The following is an 18,083-nucleotide window of genomic DNA, read 5'->3' on the forward strand; positions in this document are numbered from 1 at the left end:
CGCTCATTAAAGTGCTGCGTTCAGGTGCTGTAAGGAAAAAGGAACTTTACACTACGAGACATTTAAAAACAATAATCTAAAGGTGGAAACTTCTTATTTGTTTGATTGTATTTATTTGAAATATATTATTTATTTAATTTTACTATTCTACAATTTTTTAAGGAAATAAAATAATACCTCTTTAATAAAACATACCTATTATTTTTTATAATGTGTTTTATTATTTTGTATTCTATTCTATTCTATTCTCTTCTCTTTACCTTTCTCTGTTTTTGGAGAGGACCGTGAAGGCAGCAAGTCAAACACGGGCACACACACACCTACACGCACACACACACACACACACACACACACACACCACGCACACACTCCTCTATCTTTAGCGCAGCGGTGGATTACCCAGTGCGCACTGTGGACAGACGGAGCTCCTGTGCGCCCTGTTCGGCTTATTCGTGTCGCACGTCGCGCTGAAGCCCCCCCACTCCACCTCACGCCAAACCAGTCGACATATAGAAACCACACAAACCAGTGAGCCGCGATGGGGGAATGACAACACCCTCCGTGACCGTCTGCGGTTCCCCGTGCCCGAGAAGAAGAGCCCGAGGATGCTGCTGCTCTCCAGCCCGAGGAGCGGACCGCTGCGCCGGGCCTCGCTGCTGCTGCTCGCCGCGGTGCTGCTGTGTGTGGTCTCCGTCAGCTCTGGCCTCCCAGGTAATAACACACAACTCACACACTGACACACACAACCACCAGCAGCACAACACAAACGCAACACGTCCGGAGAGTTCATGTCAGTTACACCGGAGTTGTTATGTGTTATAATAATAAACCTCACAGGGGCATGTTGGGCTAGTGACACGCAGAGAGGACACACGACTCCTGGGTTTCTCTGAATTTGTGTTGTTGTAAAGATTGTCAGGTTACAACAAACAAGTCAGAAGCTTAAATACTATATTATATGTGTACTAATATTCGTTGGAAAAAGGAAAAGATAATGTAGTTTGCTCGGTGCGTTTCCTTGTATTCACCTATGATTGACAGCTTCAGAAAGCTCATAGGTTTTTACTGGTTTTGTTACTTTTACTTTGTACAAATGTTATGTAGTCAGTCAAAATATGCAAATCTACCTGCAATATATTACACGTATTTTCATATTATATATTTTATATCTAACACATTTTTTACTCATACCTTTACTGTTTTTACTCTTCTACTTTTACTTTGTGTTTAATTTTATTGTACAGCTTTTCACATGCAGATATGCCTGCAATATATAAACTTTTTTTTTTACTCTTATAAGCTTTTACTCTTGTTACTCTTGTACTTTTACTTCCTTTTCCATATATTTATTGAATAGCTTTTCACTTACTGCTGTAGTAGTATTCCAGAATATGTAGATCTGGCTCTCAATATATCACATGTATTTCATATTGTACATATTCTTATATATTTTTTTCAACTTCTACTTTTGCTGTACTCTTTTTACTCTTATACTTTATTTTATTTTAGCGTTTCACTTATTGCTGTAGTACAAATATATATAAGCACATCTGCCTGTAGTATATTACACATATCTTCATATTTTGATATTGTACACATTTTCTCTGCATTGTTACTCCTACTTTTACTCATACTCTTTCTACTCTTGTACTTTCTGTAGCTTATCACTTAATGCTCTTGTACTGTCGGAGTTTGTACCTGACCTTATGTGTTTTTATACTGCATTTATATGAGCTGTAAGTGAGCAAAACATTTATCAAAACATTACAATTATTTATTCATATTTTTCTCATTTGAGCAACTGGTTACTCTGGAAGCTGGAAATGGGTTCGAGCTCGTTTATGGGCACTAACATAACCAGTGTCCCAGCTTTAAAACACTGTGGGAGAACCAACAGCTGGACTGTCACATGTAATCTTTAGCCTTTATCTGACACACACACACACACACACACACACACACACACACACACACACACACACACACACACACACACACACACTTTGGCCTGCACACATATTTATGTGGACTTATAAATGTTAATAGTTTTTTTCATTAAAGCATCCATCCACTGTGCATGAAACCAAAAGGGTGCGCAGCTTCATTTTGCCCATTCACAAGAAAGAGGATGAACAGGATGGTGACGCAGTTTCCACCGTTTTATCTCTGACGGGGTAAATTTGAGAACTGCAATTGTCATTATCTCCTTTCTCGGGGCTGAGAAATACAACAGTGTGAGAAGAAGAGGGTTTCGCTGACATAGTTTCTCAGTGTTGGAGGAAAGTCTTCATGTTGTGGCTGAGAGATGGAAACAGACAAAGCGTGAACGCTCTGATGAAAATAATTATATTAAATTATCTGCAGTGATAGGATTCTGCTTGTGTGAAGGGGATTGTGCTGACACCTGTTACATCTGAATGCATCTAGAGAAAGTATGTCAGTGTGTTTATGATGTGTTGAAATCACAAAACAAGGGTAAAAAACAATATTTATTTTACTCAAATGGGACATTGCTTCTTTGTAGCTGCATAGCAATGTTCCTAGAGTCATATCTACATTCCTTTTTTTATTAAAGATCATTAAATATATTGGCGGCGCTTGGAAAGCATCAAAAAGCGCAACCAGTGTTGCAGTGAGTCAGCTCTCTCTGGGCAAATCATGGAGTTTGGCAACAGCATGAAGAGCATAGCAGGTCAGGTGTTTGATCCAGCAAATATCCACACATCATCATGTGTAAATACAGGGAGCGTTTTCACAGAACACTGGGTTCTTGGAGAGGGAGGGAATCCAAAAATCTCCATAAAGCCAAATTAATTACAAAAACTGTGTGTATTAATTGCCTTCATTTGCAGAATTAGTTTCTTGATTTCAAGTTCAGTGGCGCATTTGGAATCGGGAGCACCAGAATATTCACTTTCTTCACGAATAAAACGTTTTCATTTGCATGTTCTTTCTCCGGAAAATGGCAAAAATGGCAAATTCTTTTGTGGAAATCACGTTTTTGTTTACAGCTCATCGACACCAACATCTGCCCGTCGATAAAAGCTCTGGAATCTTGTTTCTTTTCAAGTTGACGTCTTTGTCAGCATCTTCTACGTGCATGAAACCTCTTTTTCGGACATATTCTTTTTGTGTTTTTTTTTGTTTTGTCTATTGTGTGTATCTCTGGAACTTTGTCGTTGACCAAACCCACATAGAAGCGGCCTTTTCCTCCACCAGGACTAAACTTTAAAGATTCCTATCTCACACAAACACAGCTAATGGCTCCAGTGTTTTCCGGTCCCCTTTTTTTTTTCCCTGCAGCAAAATTAGTCACCTGCATAGTAGTTGCAAATTTAGAGCACACACACACACACACCAACCACTGAGTCCATGACCAAGCAGCGAGCCACATATAACTGGAGAATAAGTGCAGTTTACGTTTGTTATTAAAAGGCTGGTTGTGGGTCGAATAGCATTTTTTATTTCCCTTTGGGTGCAAGAATAGATTCTGCCTTTAAACTCACGAGAGCCGTCAAGTTGAAGTGGGTTTGAACTGTGCTCTGTTACAGTCAGTATTTATACCATCTCTAAAAGGCTTTGTCCTTGAATCTCTGTCAGGTTGAAGAAGAGTTGATGCTGCAGGGTCATGGAAAGACTTCAGGAAACAGAATATATTGTGTCTTGGCTGGAATGAGGAACAAGGCAGTGGTTTAACACAAAATCTGTAAAGAGAATAGTGAGACACGTCCACATTTAGTCATATCTCCATTTTTCAGATTGTACTTTTGACTTCCTGTATATTCTTTTGGAACTCAGTGTTTCCAGGAAGTCATTTAGAAAAAGCACTTTAAAGATAACAAGTGCTCTGGTTTCAAATGGACCTGTGGTGTTGCTCCTGTGGTGTTTGTCGTCCAGTGTTGTGACAGAAAGGGGGAAATTTACCACCCGATCATGTGGTGGGACGCAGCCATCGTGTTGAAATTACGCAGCGGCCAGGAAAGATGTGTTGGAGTCATTGTGGTCCCTGTTGTCTCAACTCGGCGGTCTCAGAAGAAAAAGGTGGTGAGCCAAGGTTTTGTGGCGGTGGCGTCCTCAACCCACTGCTCCCAGACCCTCTCTGTTCTCTCTCTCTTGGCTTCTTCATCCGAGAGTGAGCAGTTGGCAACCGGAGCTCTGCAGGAATGAGAGGCCCCACGACTAATCAACTTACAGATTGCTCACAGACATTTGTCCCCAGAGCACAGCAGAGTTTCAGCTGGAATGAAATACTGTGCTGCCTCAACCTCACCTGCCCTTTACCAGTCAGAACACAGCCAATTTACTGTGTCAACTGTTTGCATTCGTGCGAAGCCACGTTATATGATGTAAACAGCAGCATGAGAGACGCTTCTTTCTTTAAGGCCTATACAGAGAAATAGGCTGGAATCTGAAGTTGATTTCAGGAAAAGAGATGTGGCGTCAAGCACGCAGGGCGCAGGACGTGCTGGGAAATACCATATATTTGTGCATCAACCGTTATCACCAAGGGCTCTCGACTCTCGTCTTCCACGTGTATGACTCCTCTTTTTTATCTTGACATGTGTTTTTTCAGTTTTGTGTCCATCGCATCTTAGAAACGTCATCAACACGCCCGCTCGCTTTCAGGGGGAATCCTCCAGTCATTTATCACTTGGGCTTGCTCTGACTTTATCGGCAGTCTTTACTGACTCGGACATTTGCACACATACACATACAGCGTCTCTGGATATTTTTCAGGGGAACATCCGGAGTTCAGTGCACGTCTGAAAGCAGCTATAGCGAAATATTTGAAGTAGTCCAGTCCATTTCACAAAGTTGTTTATTCTGGTCATTCCTGTGAAAGGAATACTCAATAAATCGTCACGGGACCGCCAAGCAAACGAAATGAAAAAAGGTTAAATCAATCAGCTTTGTGCAGCAGCTTTCACTGATTTCCTGTTTGCTGCGGGGTGTGCTGCTCTGCTCCTCTCTCATCATAATGACACAGTAATCATCCCTAGTGTAACGCATTAGACCGGCCATTGTCTGACATGACAGAAGTTATTGCCACAGAAAAGACGACTGACAGACGCAGTGGGCGATAAGGAAGAAGAGACACGACAGCACCGTGAGACTGCGAGAAAACAAAGAATTGATCCCTCTTGTTCTTCTACAAACCTACATTCCACTGAGGAAGAACCTCTTTCAATTTTTTGGCTCACTTCCTTTTCACCTTTATACACAACGCAACCATTCATATATTTCCTGCCTCAGCAGAGGGTGAGGTTGCGTGTGCCTACCCACACGCGGTACACAGGTGCTAGGTGATGCCCCATTTTCAACCCACGATGGCAGAAAAAATGTACACGTAGGAGTCGTTTCCTCTGATGCTGGTTTCTGAGAATTTTAATAATCTGGGTTGATGTTGCAGCTGTTTCCACTTTGTGTAAAGCAAAGGAGACCTAAATACAAATTATTATAATTCACAATTATCAATCATCAGTCAAGCCACTTCCTCTGTTTTTCGGAATCAGTCAGTTTATCGTCTCAAAATTACAAGAAAGGTTTTTCTGAACCAGAAAGATTTTTATCGAGATTGTTATCTTGTTACTTCAGAGAAACCTCCATTGAACTCATCACAACCTCTGTAACGTCATCACACTGATGCAAAGAATGATATAAAACCAGCTTGGAAAGAAATATTGGTGGAAAAAATTAAAGTGCAGGGTCAGAGGGCAGAAAGGAAAACTGACACTGAATAAACAGTAAAACAATGAACTCTCTGACGACGACAAATCCATATTGTCTTGACATAATATTGTCATATCACCTGATCCTGACTCCCATCGCACAGGAGCCGTGTTTGTCAGCTGATGCCAATGAAAACAAGGCATTGAAAGCAGGCTGCTTGGCATTTGTTTGATTTTGTCATTTGAGAGCGGTGCATGACACACGAAGACACACAAATGTTCACACACACACACACACACACACACACACACACACAACACACGAAAATGAACACTGTGTATCAAGTGAAGAGCGCCCAGCAGAAAGCGGCTTTCCACTTGATTTTAAGTGTTTGGCTTACTTCCTGTCTGCCATCGGAGGGTCAGGAAACGCACACAATGGGAGTGCACAAACCATTTCCTGCTTGCCCTCCCAATCTCTCCCTCACACAATTACAGAGCAGGGGGGGGGGGGTTATTGCATTGCATCTGAAGTACAGCTCGAAGGAGGCAAAGTGAGCGGTGACAAGATGCCTCCAAGTGTGTGAGTGTAGGTGTGCACCAGGCCGTGTGAGAACGCCTCTGTTTGCCTGCCAGTTCTTGCAGATCGAGCACACAGCCTGGAAACAGCAGCAGCAGCAGATGGTTGGTAAAGTCATTTTTCACTCGTTCCAAGGAATACTTTCTCAATCCCTCCCCCCCCCCCATTGCATAATGTTTTTTTAACACACTTCTACCGCCTTCACCGATACCAAATCCACCTAATATACTTCTGTGACAGGGTTGTTTAGTTGTTTTTAAACTTTCCCCCTGTCTATCTCCCTTTCTGTGTCTTGTTTTCTCCGTCTCCCCGATTGAGCTGCGTAATTAGCACCATGTGGGAGGCTGGTCGATGCAAGGCCGCCTTCTGTGGCAACTTCACATTCACTTCGGTGGCTCCTTTTGTTGTGGAGCTGCTTTTGCTGTCTGACTATCACGACGAGTGTGTCTTATCGGCTCACCTGCATTTAGTGTAAGTGCTGTTATGTAAGGGTCGTTTTCACCTTTCATACTGGTTCACCTAAAGCGTTTTATTGCAGTGAAAAACGGTTTTCATGACAACAACAGGTGAGCAGCACTGAATGCAGTTTTTATTTGTCTGCAGCTCACTCTGCCTCGCATGTTCCTGTGTGTTTGTGTATATGTATGAGCTGGATGTGCGTGAGTAGAATTATTGCATGATCTATTCCTGCGACTGCAATAAGTTCCACCACGTTAACTTCCCACGTGATGAATAACAGATGAAGCGGTGACCAGAGGTGTTGAGATTCAAGCTGCATTATCATATTCAACAGTGCAGATATTTTAGAAAGTACAACGTCCTGCTGTTTCTTTTCCTTACAGGGCTTAAATGCCTCATTCTGTTTTGTTCTAGACGCCAGTGATTTCATATATCAGAAATAACCAATGTAAAATTCAACATCTTTTTGGATATAAGTTTGTAACATTACCAAGAGCAGTTTCAAACAGTTGATGTTGGAATCACAAAATTGATTTGCATGTATTTTTACATTCTTTGCTAAGACAACATTTTAACAGTGGATATTTGACTTAGGTCCAAACTGTTGTTCTGACCAACCGACATGTAAACACACAGGCAGGAATCTGACATGAGTCTTCTGATCCTCGTGATGCGATAAGGTCAGATGGCTGTAGCTGAGACGTTGAAGGGTTGTTTGATCTGATCGGACCTGCACCTGAACAGCCTGTGATCCTCAGACAGTTAGCGGATCAAAGAGTCATAAAAAATAGACGATGGAATGATTTGACGACGGGAACCTCGACTGAGGGGAGGAGAATCAAAGGAAAGAGGGAGCTTGTAAGGTTGAAAGGTTTTTTATTCAGGGCAGAAGGCCTTGACGGTGGCCTTGATTGTGTCGCTCATCCCTTTGTCGCATAACATAAAAATGAAATCTATAAAAAATAAAACACTGCATTAGATATCAGACTAAACCAGCAATTATGGCTGTGTGACAGTAGCAGGGCTCAAGAGACATGAGCTGATTCAGACATGTTTTCAATGTAAGAGGATGTGTGTTGTTTTTGATTTTGCATTGTCACGTGGCATCAACACGCACTAAATCGATAGAGATGAAAATTAATTTCTATTGAAGTGACACACTCAGACAGATGGATGGATGGATAGATCAATTATACATAGATGGATGGATGGATAAGTGGATGATCTCTTGAGGGAAATGGAAAGAAAGACACGTGGCAGGTAAAAATAGAAGCCACGGCAGCTGAAGGAGGAGATTGGTAATAAAATCCAGGAGTGAGAATCGGGAATAAGGGGCAATCTGTAAGCACGTTGCGCTCTCAGGGACGTGGAATAACTTGGCAACGAGGGCGAGCGGATGACGCAGCAATTAAACTTTATAGAGGCGACAGAGTTGTTGGTCGACCATGGGAGCAGAGACAGATGAGGTCAATAAAGAAGAAGCAGCAGCAGTGAAGAAAGACACCGAGGGAGTTGTCCAACTGTGTGTTAGTGCTTGTGGCACAAAGTAAAAGGAATTAGCTCTTTCTACCCACTGATGACTGCACAGTGACTAAACCGCTGGCTCTCGGCCACATGACGTTTCGCAAAAAACGAGAAATGCTCATGATTTGCCGTCACCAGGCAGAGAAAGAAAAACAAGGCATCTCAGATTACACCAGCGTCACCGCACCGCTCGCTAACCCGGGGATAAGACCAGTCGGTGACATCAGAAAATGTGGATGACGCGGGGGCTCATCTCCATGTTTGTGGATTTGGCTGTTTTCATGGTTATGTATGTGGGGTTTGTGTGTCCTAGTATTTCTATTGTTGTCTGTGCTGTTTCACACTTGTTTTTATCTTAATTGCAGCAGGGTTTGTGTAATATAGAGATTAAATCTCATCATTTATCCAAATGTACGACAAGAAGGTTGCTGGTTTGAATTTTGGAGATAAAAATGTAATGATGGTTGGATAATAACCGTGTATACTGTAAGTACGTGTGCACAGGTAGAGGATGCACGTGAAAGTCCTCCGTCCCTCCTCCACCTGCTCTTCATCTCACCAACACTCGCTCTCTGCACATGTGCTCCGTCAATGAAAAGTCACGTTTCCTGATATCACAGGCCTCGTTGCCATGGAGGTCGTAGAGATTTCTCCGATACGCCGATCACTTGTCGTGTGTAATCCTCCACTCTGATGTACCAATTAAAAGAAAATCAAGTGGAGACGGGAGGAATGTCTGTTGAGAAGTTTTTACCTCCACCAAGGAAGTTATGTTTTCACCCCTTGCAAAAACCACTTCACAAATCACCACGATACTTGGTGGAAGGATGTGTTATGGGTCAGGAAAGTACTTTTTAAAGTTTGCTGCAGATCCAGGTTTGTTTTCAGTTTCTTTAACCTTGCAATTCATGGCGTTTTTTTAAGTTTTTGTGAATATGACCGCAAATACCGCATAACCGCTGGGCTCCACTTGCCCTCTACTTCCAAACCAGCCTTCGTACGTGGTGTATCTCAAGCTGTGTGTGTGTGTGTGTGTGTGTGTGTGTGTGTGTGTGTGTGTGTGTGTGTGTGTGTGTGTGTGTGTGTGTGCGTGTGTGCGCCTGGATACAGTGTTTGGACTCCCCAGTTTGTGTTAAACTGGCAGTAATCAGATGAAGAGCTTATCTAACCTGGTTGCAGGCAGATCTGTCTGAGAGCAGCCGTGGCTCACTCTTTACTTTGGTTTAACCTGACCTGTATTGACACAGAGGTGGAGCTCGCCTCGTTGCGAAACGCGGAGAATAATTCAAATTGTAATTTTCTTACGGTCCAAACATTGTTTGTCCTATCTGACAAAACCTTACCCAGATGGAGGGCTTGATAACTTCACAGCAAATGTTTAAAGAAGCTGTGATGTAACTCAGACATCTGATTCCTGAATGGAGCAGACACCTCCACTGATGAAGGAGTGTCTGTTATGAAGGTGAATCATCTGTAATTCTGAGGCATTTTCATAAGACGTCATCCCACACAAAGCCTGTTATTCAATTGTCTCGTGAAAAGCGTAGTTTCTGTTTGGCAGCAGTGTGGCGGGGATACTAATGAAACTCTCTCTCTCTCTCTCTCAGCCGCCCATAAATGCCCTCACCATATAGACTGTGCCAAAGAGGGACGCCACTTCTGCAAGCCGGGCTCCTCCCGCTGTGGCCCCTGCCTCTCCCCGCTGCAGGAGAACGAGGAGGGAAGCTGTGTGGAGAGGAGGAGGCACCATCAGCCTGGTAAGGAGGAGGAACTGCACACAGAAACACACTCGAATGACGCTGCAGTTGTGCCATAGACAAACTCACGCTGAAGAAAGGAGGCTCAGAGAAAGCAACTATTACCAGATCTCCTGTCTATAACACAAATAACTCGATAGGTTGAGGTAATTTTACGTGAGATAAATAAAAAGGATGCAGGAGTGTTTCAAGGGACTTTGGGGGCCCCAGGCAAAAGAGATCTGGGGGGGCCCGATGTCGATCCAAAGCGAACTCAAGAAACACATGAGACCAAACCACATCATTCCAACTTCAAAAGATTCTTCTGCCACAATCCTTTTTCACTGTTTTCTGACGTACAGACCTTTTTAAAATGAACATTTTCATTTAAAAAACACATAATGTTACACTTCATGACTTGTGTGTTTGATGAATGAAACTTTCCTGACTTCACCCTCAGTTCCAGTGAAATCACTTTGGTGATGTTTAAATGAGAGCTGGAACATCTGCTTCTCTCTGGTCGTAACTAAGTGCATGTACAGATGTCAGTCTTTCTCTCTCTTCGTGTTTTTACATCTTCACTCCTCCTTGTCACAGTCTCTTTTATCTCAGTTGATCTCTGTATCTCTTTTCCGTTCCACCCTCTCTCTCTCAATTGCTTATTGATTCTGCATGTGCTCTCCTCCTCCTCCTCCTCCTCCTCCTCCTCCTCCTCCTCCTCCTCCTCCTCTCCTCCTCCTATCAATTTGAGCTTCATGTCTTTCTTTCCGCTCCCTGTCAGTCTGTCATAAAAATATATATATATTTCTGTCTTTTGTCTGTCCATTGCTCTTCTATCTACATCCTGTGTCCTCTCCATCTATATCTCTGAGAACCACTGATCCTGTGTGGGGGTTTTTTTTAATCCGCCCCTGCCCCTGCTGTGTCTGCAACACACACACACACACACACACATGCACCACCCCCACACACTGCCAGCTTTAATCACTTAGATGACATGCATCTCTCTCACTCACTCTCTCTTTCTCTTGCCCTTCGCCTCCATCACTGCATCCAATGCAAGAGCCAAATAAATCGTATCGTTCCGATTTCCACGGCATGGCATCGCACTGGCCGCACGCACGCGGCGCTCCAGCAATTAGAGAGAGAAAAATAAACATCTTGTATGTGTTTGAGTTCAGCTGGCTTTCCTCTGTGTTGATGTCTGTTGGCAGGCACGTGTGTGTGTGTGTGCGCGCGTGTGTGTGTTCTCTGTAGGATTAATAATTTAGATGGGTCTGCTGCTGGAGAGGATACAGTACGGACTTGGCTCAAATTGTTGGTGGCAGCACCAGAGATTGACGTAAATTTGAGAAAGGTCACATCATGTAGAAGAAGAAGAGAGGATGTTTTTTTTGCACTACACTCAGATTGATGATAAATTTGGTTTTAATTGGTCTGTGGATTGTTTGTATCTTTCATCGTATGAAGACGTTAACTATCACATGTCTTGCTGTTGTGTCTGTGTGTGTGTGTCTGTCTGTCTGTTTGTGTTTGTTGTTGTGAATCCAGCAGATCTCAGGCCTCAGATAAGCTCCCTAAAGTGGTTACATAAACCCCCGACAGACCACAGAACACGGGGATGCACATTGGAGACACACATGCACGCAGAGTGTAGATACACAATTTCTCCCGTTTCACTCCCATGATAAAACCGTGTTTGGAGTGGTTGGTTTGTCAGCGTGGGGGGGGGGGGGGTGACTATGAGTGCATTAAAACACAATTAACAGCTGCAGTCCAGCTGCTGCCTCGGTGGTTTGGCAGCATTTCCGAGAGTAAATTACAAATCTGAAGTCACTCTGTTGTCACTTCAGAGGAAATACAGTGGCTTTGTTTACATGACTTAACATCATGTTGGCTGAAATTTCAGAGTCCTTGTTAAAGCGTCACAAATACACATTTCAAAAATTTGAATTTGGAATGATGCACGTGAATCTCTCACTCTCTGTCTCCCGTTGTATTCCTTTTTATCTTGTTCACACTCAAACATCCGCTTAAGCTTATAACTACCTTTAACTACCAACCTCAAATTTTCCAGTTTATATTTTTGAGAAATTTGGCAAACTATCTCTGACTGAGGAGTCAAATTGACCTAGGGTCATGAAATCATCCTCGTCGTGTGCAATTTGCATGAAATCATATTCCTGAACGTAGTGTGTGAGACTGTATGTTTATGTAAAGCACTTTAAATGGCCGTTGTGTCTGAAATGTGATACATAAATAAATTTGCCTTGCCTCTATTAACAGGGCTTAGCCACAATGCTGCCTCTGCTGGCTGCCTATAGTAGCTGCACTGAGTAAATGGGTCATTTGCATCTGGGTTATGACATGTTTTGGTCCATTACCAACTTTAATGGCCGAGTACATTACACCCACATGTTATAAAAAATAGTTTTGACATTTCCGGTATCACTGTGATATTAATAAATACACTCTCAGTCTGATAGGGGTCATTTATGGATGATCTTTGCTCCCTAATGAGTAGCAGTGTAAACTCACTTAAGATTATCTCGCCCCAGAACACTTGAGATGCAGGGAATCAAACCACCGTCCTTCAGGTTAGTGGACGACCCGCTCTACCGTCCGAGCCACAGCAGCCCCAATCAAATCAATCATTGAAGAAACAGTGGAACTACAGTTTTGCTCCACTAATCAATGATCAGAGTCAGACAGGGCTGGTGTTCAGCTCTCTCTTCCCTTCAGTGTTGTAACTTATTATAGTTTCCGGTACGTTTTAGGAATTCAAAGATAGTTGTGCTGACTGGAAATCTGTCTTAAGGTTTCACATTTCCAGTCCTGAGAGGATGAGAGTGCACGGCAGAGGAATTAGTGAGGCAGGCAGCTCTTTTTATTGCAAGTAGGACCTGCTTGTGTTTGTCATGGAGGTGTGCACTGCCATTGGTAAACATACAGTATGCCTCAAAGCCAAGTCCTTTGCTCTGAAGACGCATAAACACAGTGAGCAAGATATTGACACGCTGTTAAATTGGTCTGTCTCTTCCTATGGAACCATTTATGTAAGATAACGTGTTTAGATGACATTAAAATACATGTTAAGAGGCAGAGTTTGTTAATAAGACACATTCTTTTTTTGAGTCAAGGAACTCATGATGAGTAGGGTTCCATCAATGATGTCCAACAAACATGTAAGTCAGCACTTTATGCGTAAATTATTGATGTGGGCGTAAACACACTCATAACAGGGAATTCCCTCCACCGCAAATGATCTGTGGCAAAATCCAGAGTGGTGGTTTTTGAAGAATTTAATTTAGAGATTCAGCAGGAGATGGTGAAGCTAGAATCGTCATGACATATAGAGCTGAGAGTGTTTCAGACAAACTCCCTCTATATTAATATTGTTGACAGGAGAGAGTTTAATCTGTATCATCTCTATGAGGATGGTAGAAACCATAGAAGATGTTGTGTTTTCCTCTGGAGTGAGACTGTGCGATATGAGCAAAGTCTCATTTCCCGAGAGAGGTCGTATGATATCCTGATATCGATACCTCCAATTCCATTATCAGAATTCTCAGCCCTACATTGTGACGCTGGCGAAATCCTCCTGAGAGTCTGGGGTTGGTTTAAATCTGTTTTTTGGGGCCCAGTCGGCTGCATCAATATAATTTTTTGTTATGTGTCAAACTTTTCAGACCCAAACAACATTCAGGCGACAAAGGGAGCACCTCTTTACCATACGAGCTTCTCATCTTGTTTTGGTTTGGTCCTTTTCCTGTTTGAAATTACCCTGTTCTCTCTCCTCAGTGGTTGGTTGCTTGTGTTGACGGAACAAGGCAAAGTGCCCCTCAAATTAAAAATATAGTACATAAATGACCGATAATAGCCGACTGGTAAATACTTCCCAAAACATAACAGCATTGTCAGTATGAGGACTTATTCCATGTTAAAGCTCAGGTGTATAACTTCATACCTGACTGTACTTTCCCTGCTCTTACCTGCTGGCCTCTCCTCTGTCTTCACTGATGGCTCTAACATGGGGATGAGAATAGGGACACCTAGTGGTGTCATTGTGTATATCTTAAATTACGAGACGACAGATTTGGAAATGATTGATAGTGAATTAGACAAACAGTAAATCATAATGAAAAGGTTAACTGCAGACATTAAGGAAGCACTTCTGCCTAATCTGTAGTGAGCGCCACTAAATATTTGAGTGGGAGGAGAAAGTTGAAAAGCGGCTTCTCATTTGTTGTTTTTGTAATATTCTAAAGAGCTGTCAATGAAGGAACAACAGATGCTGTGACAGCTGTTTTTTTAAGTTACAGGAATATTTGACACAAACAAACTGAGAAATGAAATCAGATCGTTAAACTGATGCAAAACCAAACAACAAATTCAGTCATCAAACAATTTAATGGAGGTTATTTACCCTTTGGGTTATAGAATATTTTGCCAACAGATAATACTGCTGTTTTAATAATTAACATATTATATCTATGGTTGTTGATATTAATCCCAGTATTTATGCTGTTCCACTTAAAGACAAAAAGTATAAATAAACAAATGAATAAATAAATGTAGAAATAAATACATGAATAAAGAAATAAATAGACTGTATTTATGTATTTGTTTATTTATTCGTTTATATTTACGTCATTTTTTTCCTACAGATTGTAACTATATACAATAATACGCTTTGTGCCTCTAATATTGAATTGAATATATTACAATATATGATTACCATATATGCTAAGCACTACTTTTTAAAAAATATTTACCTTATTGAAATGATGAATATTGATATTTTTAACCATTATCATTTGATTTTGGTCATACAGAACGAATTAAAATTGAACGTGTTCATCAGCTCTTGACACTGGCAGCTGACGTAATGTGTAACAACCTGAAAACGCAGTAAAACATTTACAGAATTTTACTGCACACATTTTTTCGTCGTTCCATTGGTTTGTGCGTTCATTTTTAAAACAATGACAAAGGCAGGTGGGAATGTTTATTAAAGGTTAGAATGTCGCTGGTCAGATTTCTCATATTGACTCAAAGCTCTGTGCGTTCAGCTGTGACTAACTTTCTTATAGCAGGTGGGAGTCACAGTCACGCTACACATTTTAACTGTGTGACGCTGCCTTATATAAATAAATCTTTGTTACACTCAAACTGCTTCTATTACCAAGTGGTGTAAATCATGTTTAGACTGACCTGTATTTGTCCTCTACATGTGCCATGCATTACCTTCCCCACTAGAGGGCAGCAGGACACGCTTGAGTATAGATCAATAATCAACGAGTAGGAAGACAGTCTCAGTGAGGGAGGGGATTTAAAAAATATACATGGGACATTTTAACTAGTATTTGGCTTTAGCACAATCTGTCAATTTACAGAAAATACTTTTACTTACTTATAAACAATTTTTTTTTACTGATTTTTAACTGGTTGCATGTTTAGGTAGTTTATTGTCTACAGTTTAAAGCATCTGAAATAATAGATTTCATCATATTCAAAAAGTTAAATAGTTATTATTTGTATTTTGTCAGCTGAGGTCATTTTTGGGGTTCTGTCAACTTGTGGTCGACGTGACAACTCATGGATTAAACTAAGTTAATGAATTATTATTAATAGTGATCAACAGACTACACAGCGATTCAGGTAATCATAGTTCTGAACCAATATCAGATGAAAATATCTTAATAATAATGTTCCTAATGATCTCCATTGGTTAGTGTTCTTTGGTTTGGTTGTATACGACTGATAAGACTGATACAGATTCACAAAGTCTCATCTAAAACTGTTTAAACTCATCCGAGGTGGTTTCTCTTTTTCTTTAGATTCTTTTTTAGTGTTGGAATAAACCGTGTAATCACATCACAGTGCATCCTGCCATTTCTACTCAAACCACACCGATACAACATCTGTGAAATCAGTGTGGTGTCTGTCTTTGTTGCAACACAGGAGAGAGCTGGGGGTAGTGAAAGTGTAGTGTGTGTGTTCCTGCATGGGGTTTCAGGGGAGGAGGAAGAAACGTGAATGGTTTTTAAGTGGGAAAAGAGAACGGCACAGATGTGTGTGAGCCACAATCCCTGTTGAGATGTTTAGTGTTTGTTTGTTGTACCCGGCAGCCCCCTGGGAGCCTCTCAAGAGGTTATGGGTCATTATCGAGCTGGTGACAAAACTCTCTTACACAAGGAGAGGTGTGCCGTGCTTAGGCAGTGTGTGACAAACTACACACGTTCACACACGTTCACACAATTCACACCTTTGTCATGTGATTTATCAACTTGATCAAGCTGTTTTTAAATCAGTCCGCTCCTCGGAAGCATCCCCAGTAAATCTCTCCTCTTTCCCCGAGTCACCTCTAGAATTTAAACCTGCATTCGCGCACGTTCCTGGCGAGTGCTCGGCCTCGGTGGAGCTCTCTCGCCACCTGCAAAGTACAGATGGTGCGTCCCGCCTCCGCAGACACCTGCTATGAAGTGCACTAAATGGCCATTAGTTGAGGGGGGGGGGTAGAAATAACAAAGCGCCAGTGAAAGTGCTGGCATGTCATATCATATACACATTAGCCCGGCCAGATGGCCAGCCTGCTGGAGGGAAAGTGACACTGTAATCATTAAAGGTCGTTGTAGGTGGTTTGTAATCATTTGTATTACACATTAGTTTAGATATTTGTAATGGTGTTTATCATTTATGCTTCTTACTTTTGGTTTAATCACAATGTCAAACAATCAACTGCACAGATACTGGTCCAGAAAGGTTTTAAGTCCCAAAAAAAATGTTTTTAATGTCAAGCACCTTTAATTTTCCTGCAGTTTCCATGATCTAATACCTTCAGCCTCACGAGCTTCCAGTTCAAACCTCTGTGATTTGATATCTGATGTAATGCAGGGTCATGTCTTAGAGGGGAACAACACTTTGATCGCCTCCATTAACGGCGAGCTATGGGCTCTATTGTGAGCGCGGTGACTCGAGCTCCGTGAGGCAAAGGTTTGGCTGATTGCTCCTGCCCCCCCTGCTGTGCTTCCTCCCGTGGCCACACACACACACACACACTATCGTCTCCCTGGTGACCACGACAGCGCTGCAGGAATGTGGCTCGCTGTCTGGCCTTAAGGGCTGTTAACAACAGTTTAGTATTGTCCCCTCTCTTTTTAACCAGTCCACAAACAAACAAGACACATGGGCACACTCCCCGTCCATCACTTCAGAGACAAGGACCTGAAAAAGACATGTTGAGAATAGACATGTATACATCTGCCTTATACAGCTCTCTCTCTCGCTCTCACTCTCGCTCTCGCTCTCATTCTCCTTTCTTTGCACACAATAGGCACAAGTTATATACAGTCATGGATTTGGACAAGACTCAAAATTATTCTATCCAGATATACAACTGACAACATATTAATCAGTTTATTTCTTTTTTTCATTGTTTTAAGTTATTTTTTGGAGCCAGAACTGCGAAAACTAAATCTCAAGTTTCTCTTTTGTGAGGATTTTCTGCTTTTCTTTATTGAATTTGATCGTAAAATAAATGATACTACTGCTCAATCTTCAGGATATTTCCAAAACCAAAGGATTCATTTAAACATTAATTGGCAGATCAATCATTAGAATTTCATCATAAAAAGACCAAATATATCTACCTCTAAAAGAAAAAACTCTACTATCTAGTAGAGTGGGCGCCCCGTAACTAGAGACTTGAGCTCTCCTGCATTGACCACAGGTTCGATTCCGACCTGGCCCTATGCTGCACGTCCTCCCTCACTCTCTCTCCCCATTTCACACTTTCTCTGTCCTATCAGTAAAGGCGAAATTCTCCCCAAAAAATTGTAGTTTGTGTTTTGCCCTGGTTTCTGTGTTGGTGATGCATGTGAAGTTGCTGTCGGTGATTTTTGTATCATGTGTATACATTGTCCATTAAAGCTAGTTTCACTGTAGAAGTTAAAGTTTGAATCTCGTTTGTCTTTTACAGTGACTTTCAACCCGGACCTGGACAGAGAGATTGATTTTCTTGAGTCTGTCCTCGAAAAACAGGAAGTGACAGAGATCAAAACTCCAAAGAAGCAAATCCAACATCCTGGTGAGAACCAAGAGAACGATCTTAAG

At 41.8% G+C, this 18,083-nt stretch overlaps 1 protein-coding gene across 1 annotated transcript in view; it reads left to right on the forward strand.

Annotated features, from left to right (window-relative positions):
* The first annotated feature begins 348 nt into the window (after positions 1–348).
* The window catches only part of npdc1a (neural proliferation, differentiation and control, 1a), a 20,635-nt gene continuing 2,900 nt past the window's right edge, over positions 349–18,083 (forward strand). Inside the window, 3 exon segments of the mRNA XM_034602156.1 lie at positions 349–711; positions 9,840–9,989; positions 17,950–18,057. Of these exon segments, the coding sequence (XP_034458047.1) occupies positions 606–711; positions 9,840–9,989; positions 17,950–18,057 (364 nt within the window). The 5' untranslated portion in view covers positions 349–605.

Source organism: Hippoglossus hippoglossus, chromosome 12, assembly GCF_009819705.1.
Source record: "Hippoglossus hippoglossus isolate fHipHip1 chromosome 12, fHipHip1.pri, whole genome shotgun sequence".
NCBI lineage: Eukaryota > Metazoa > Chordata > Actinopteri > Pleuronectiformes > Pleuronectidae > Hippoglossus > Hippoglossus hippoglossus.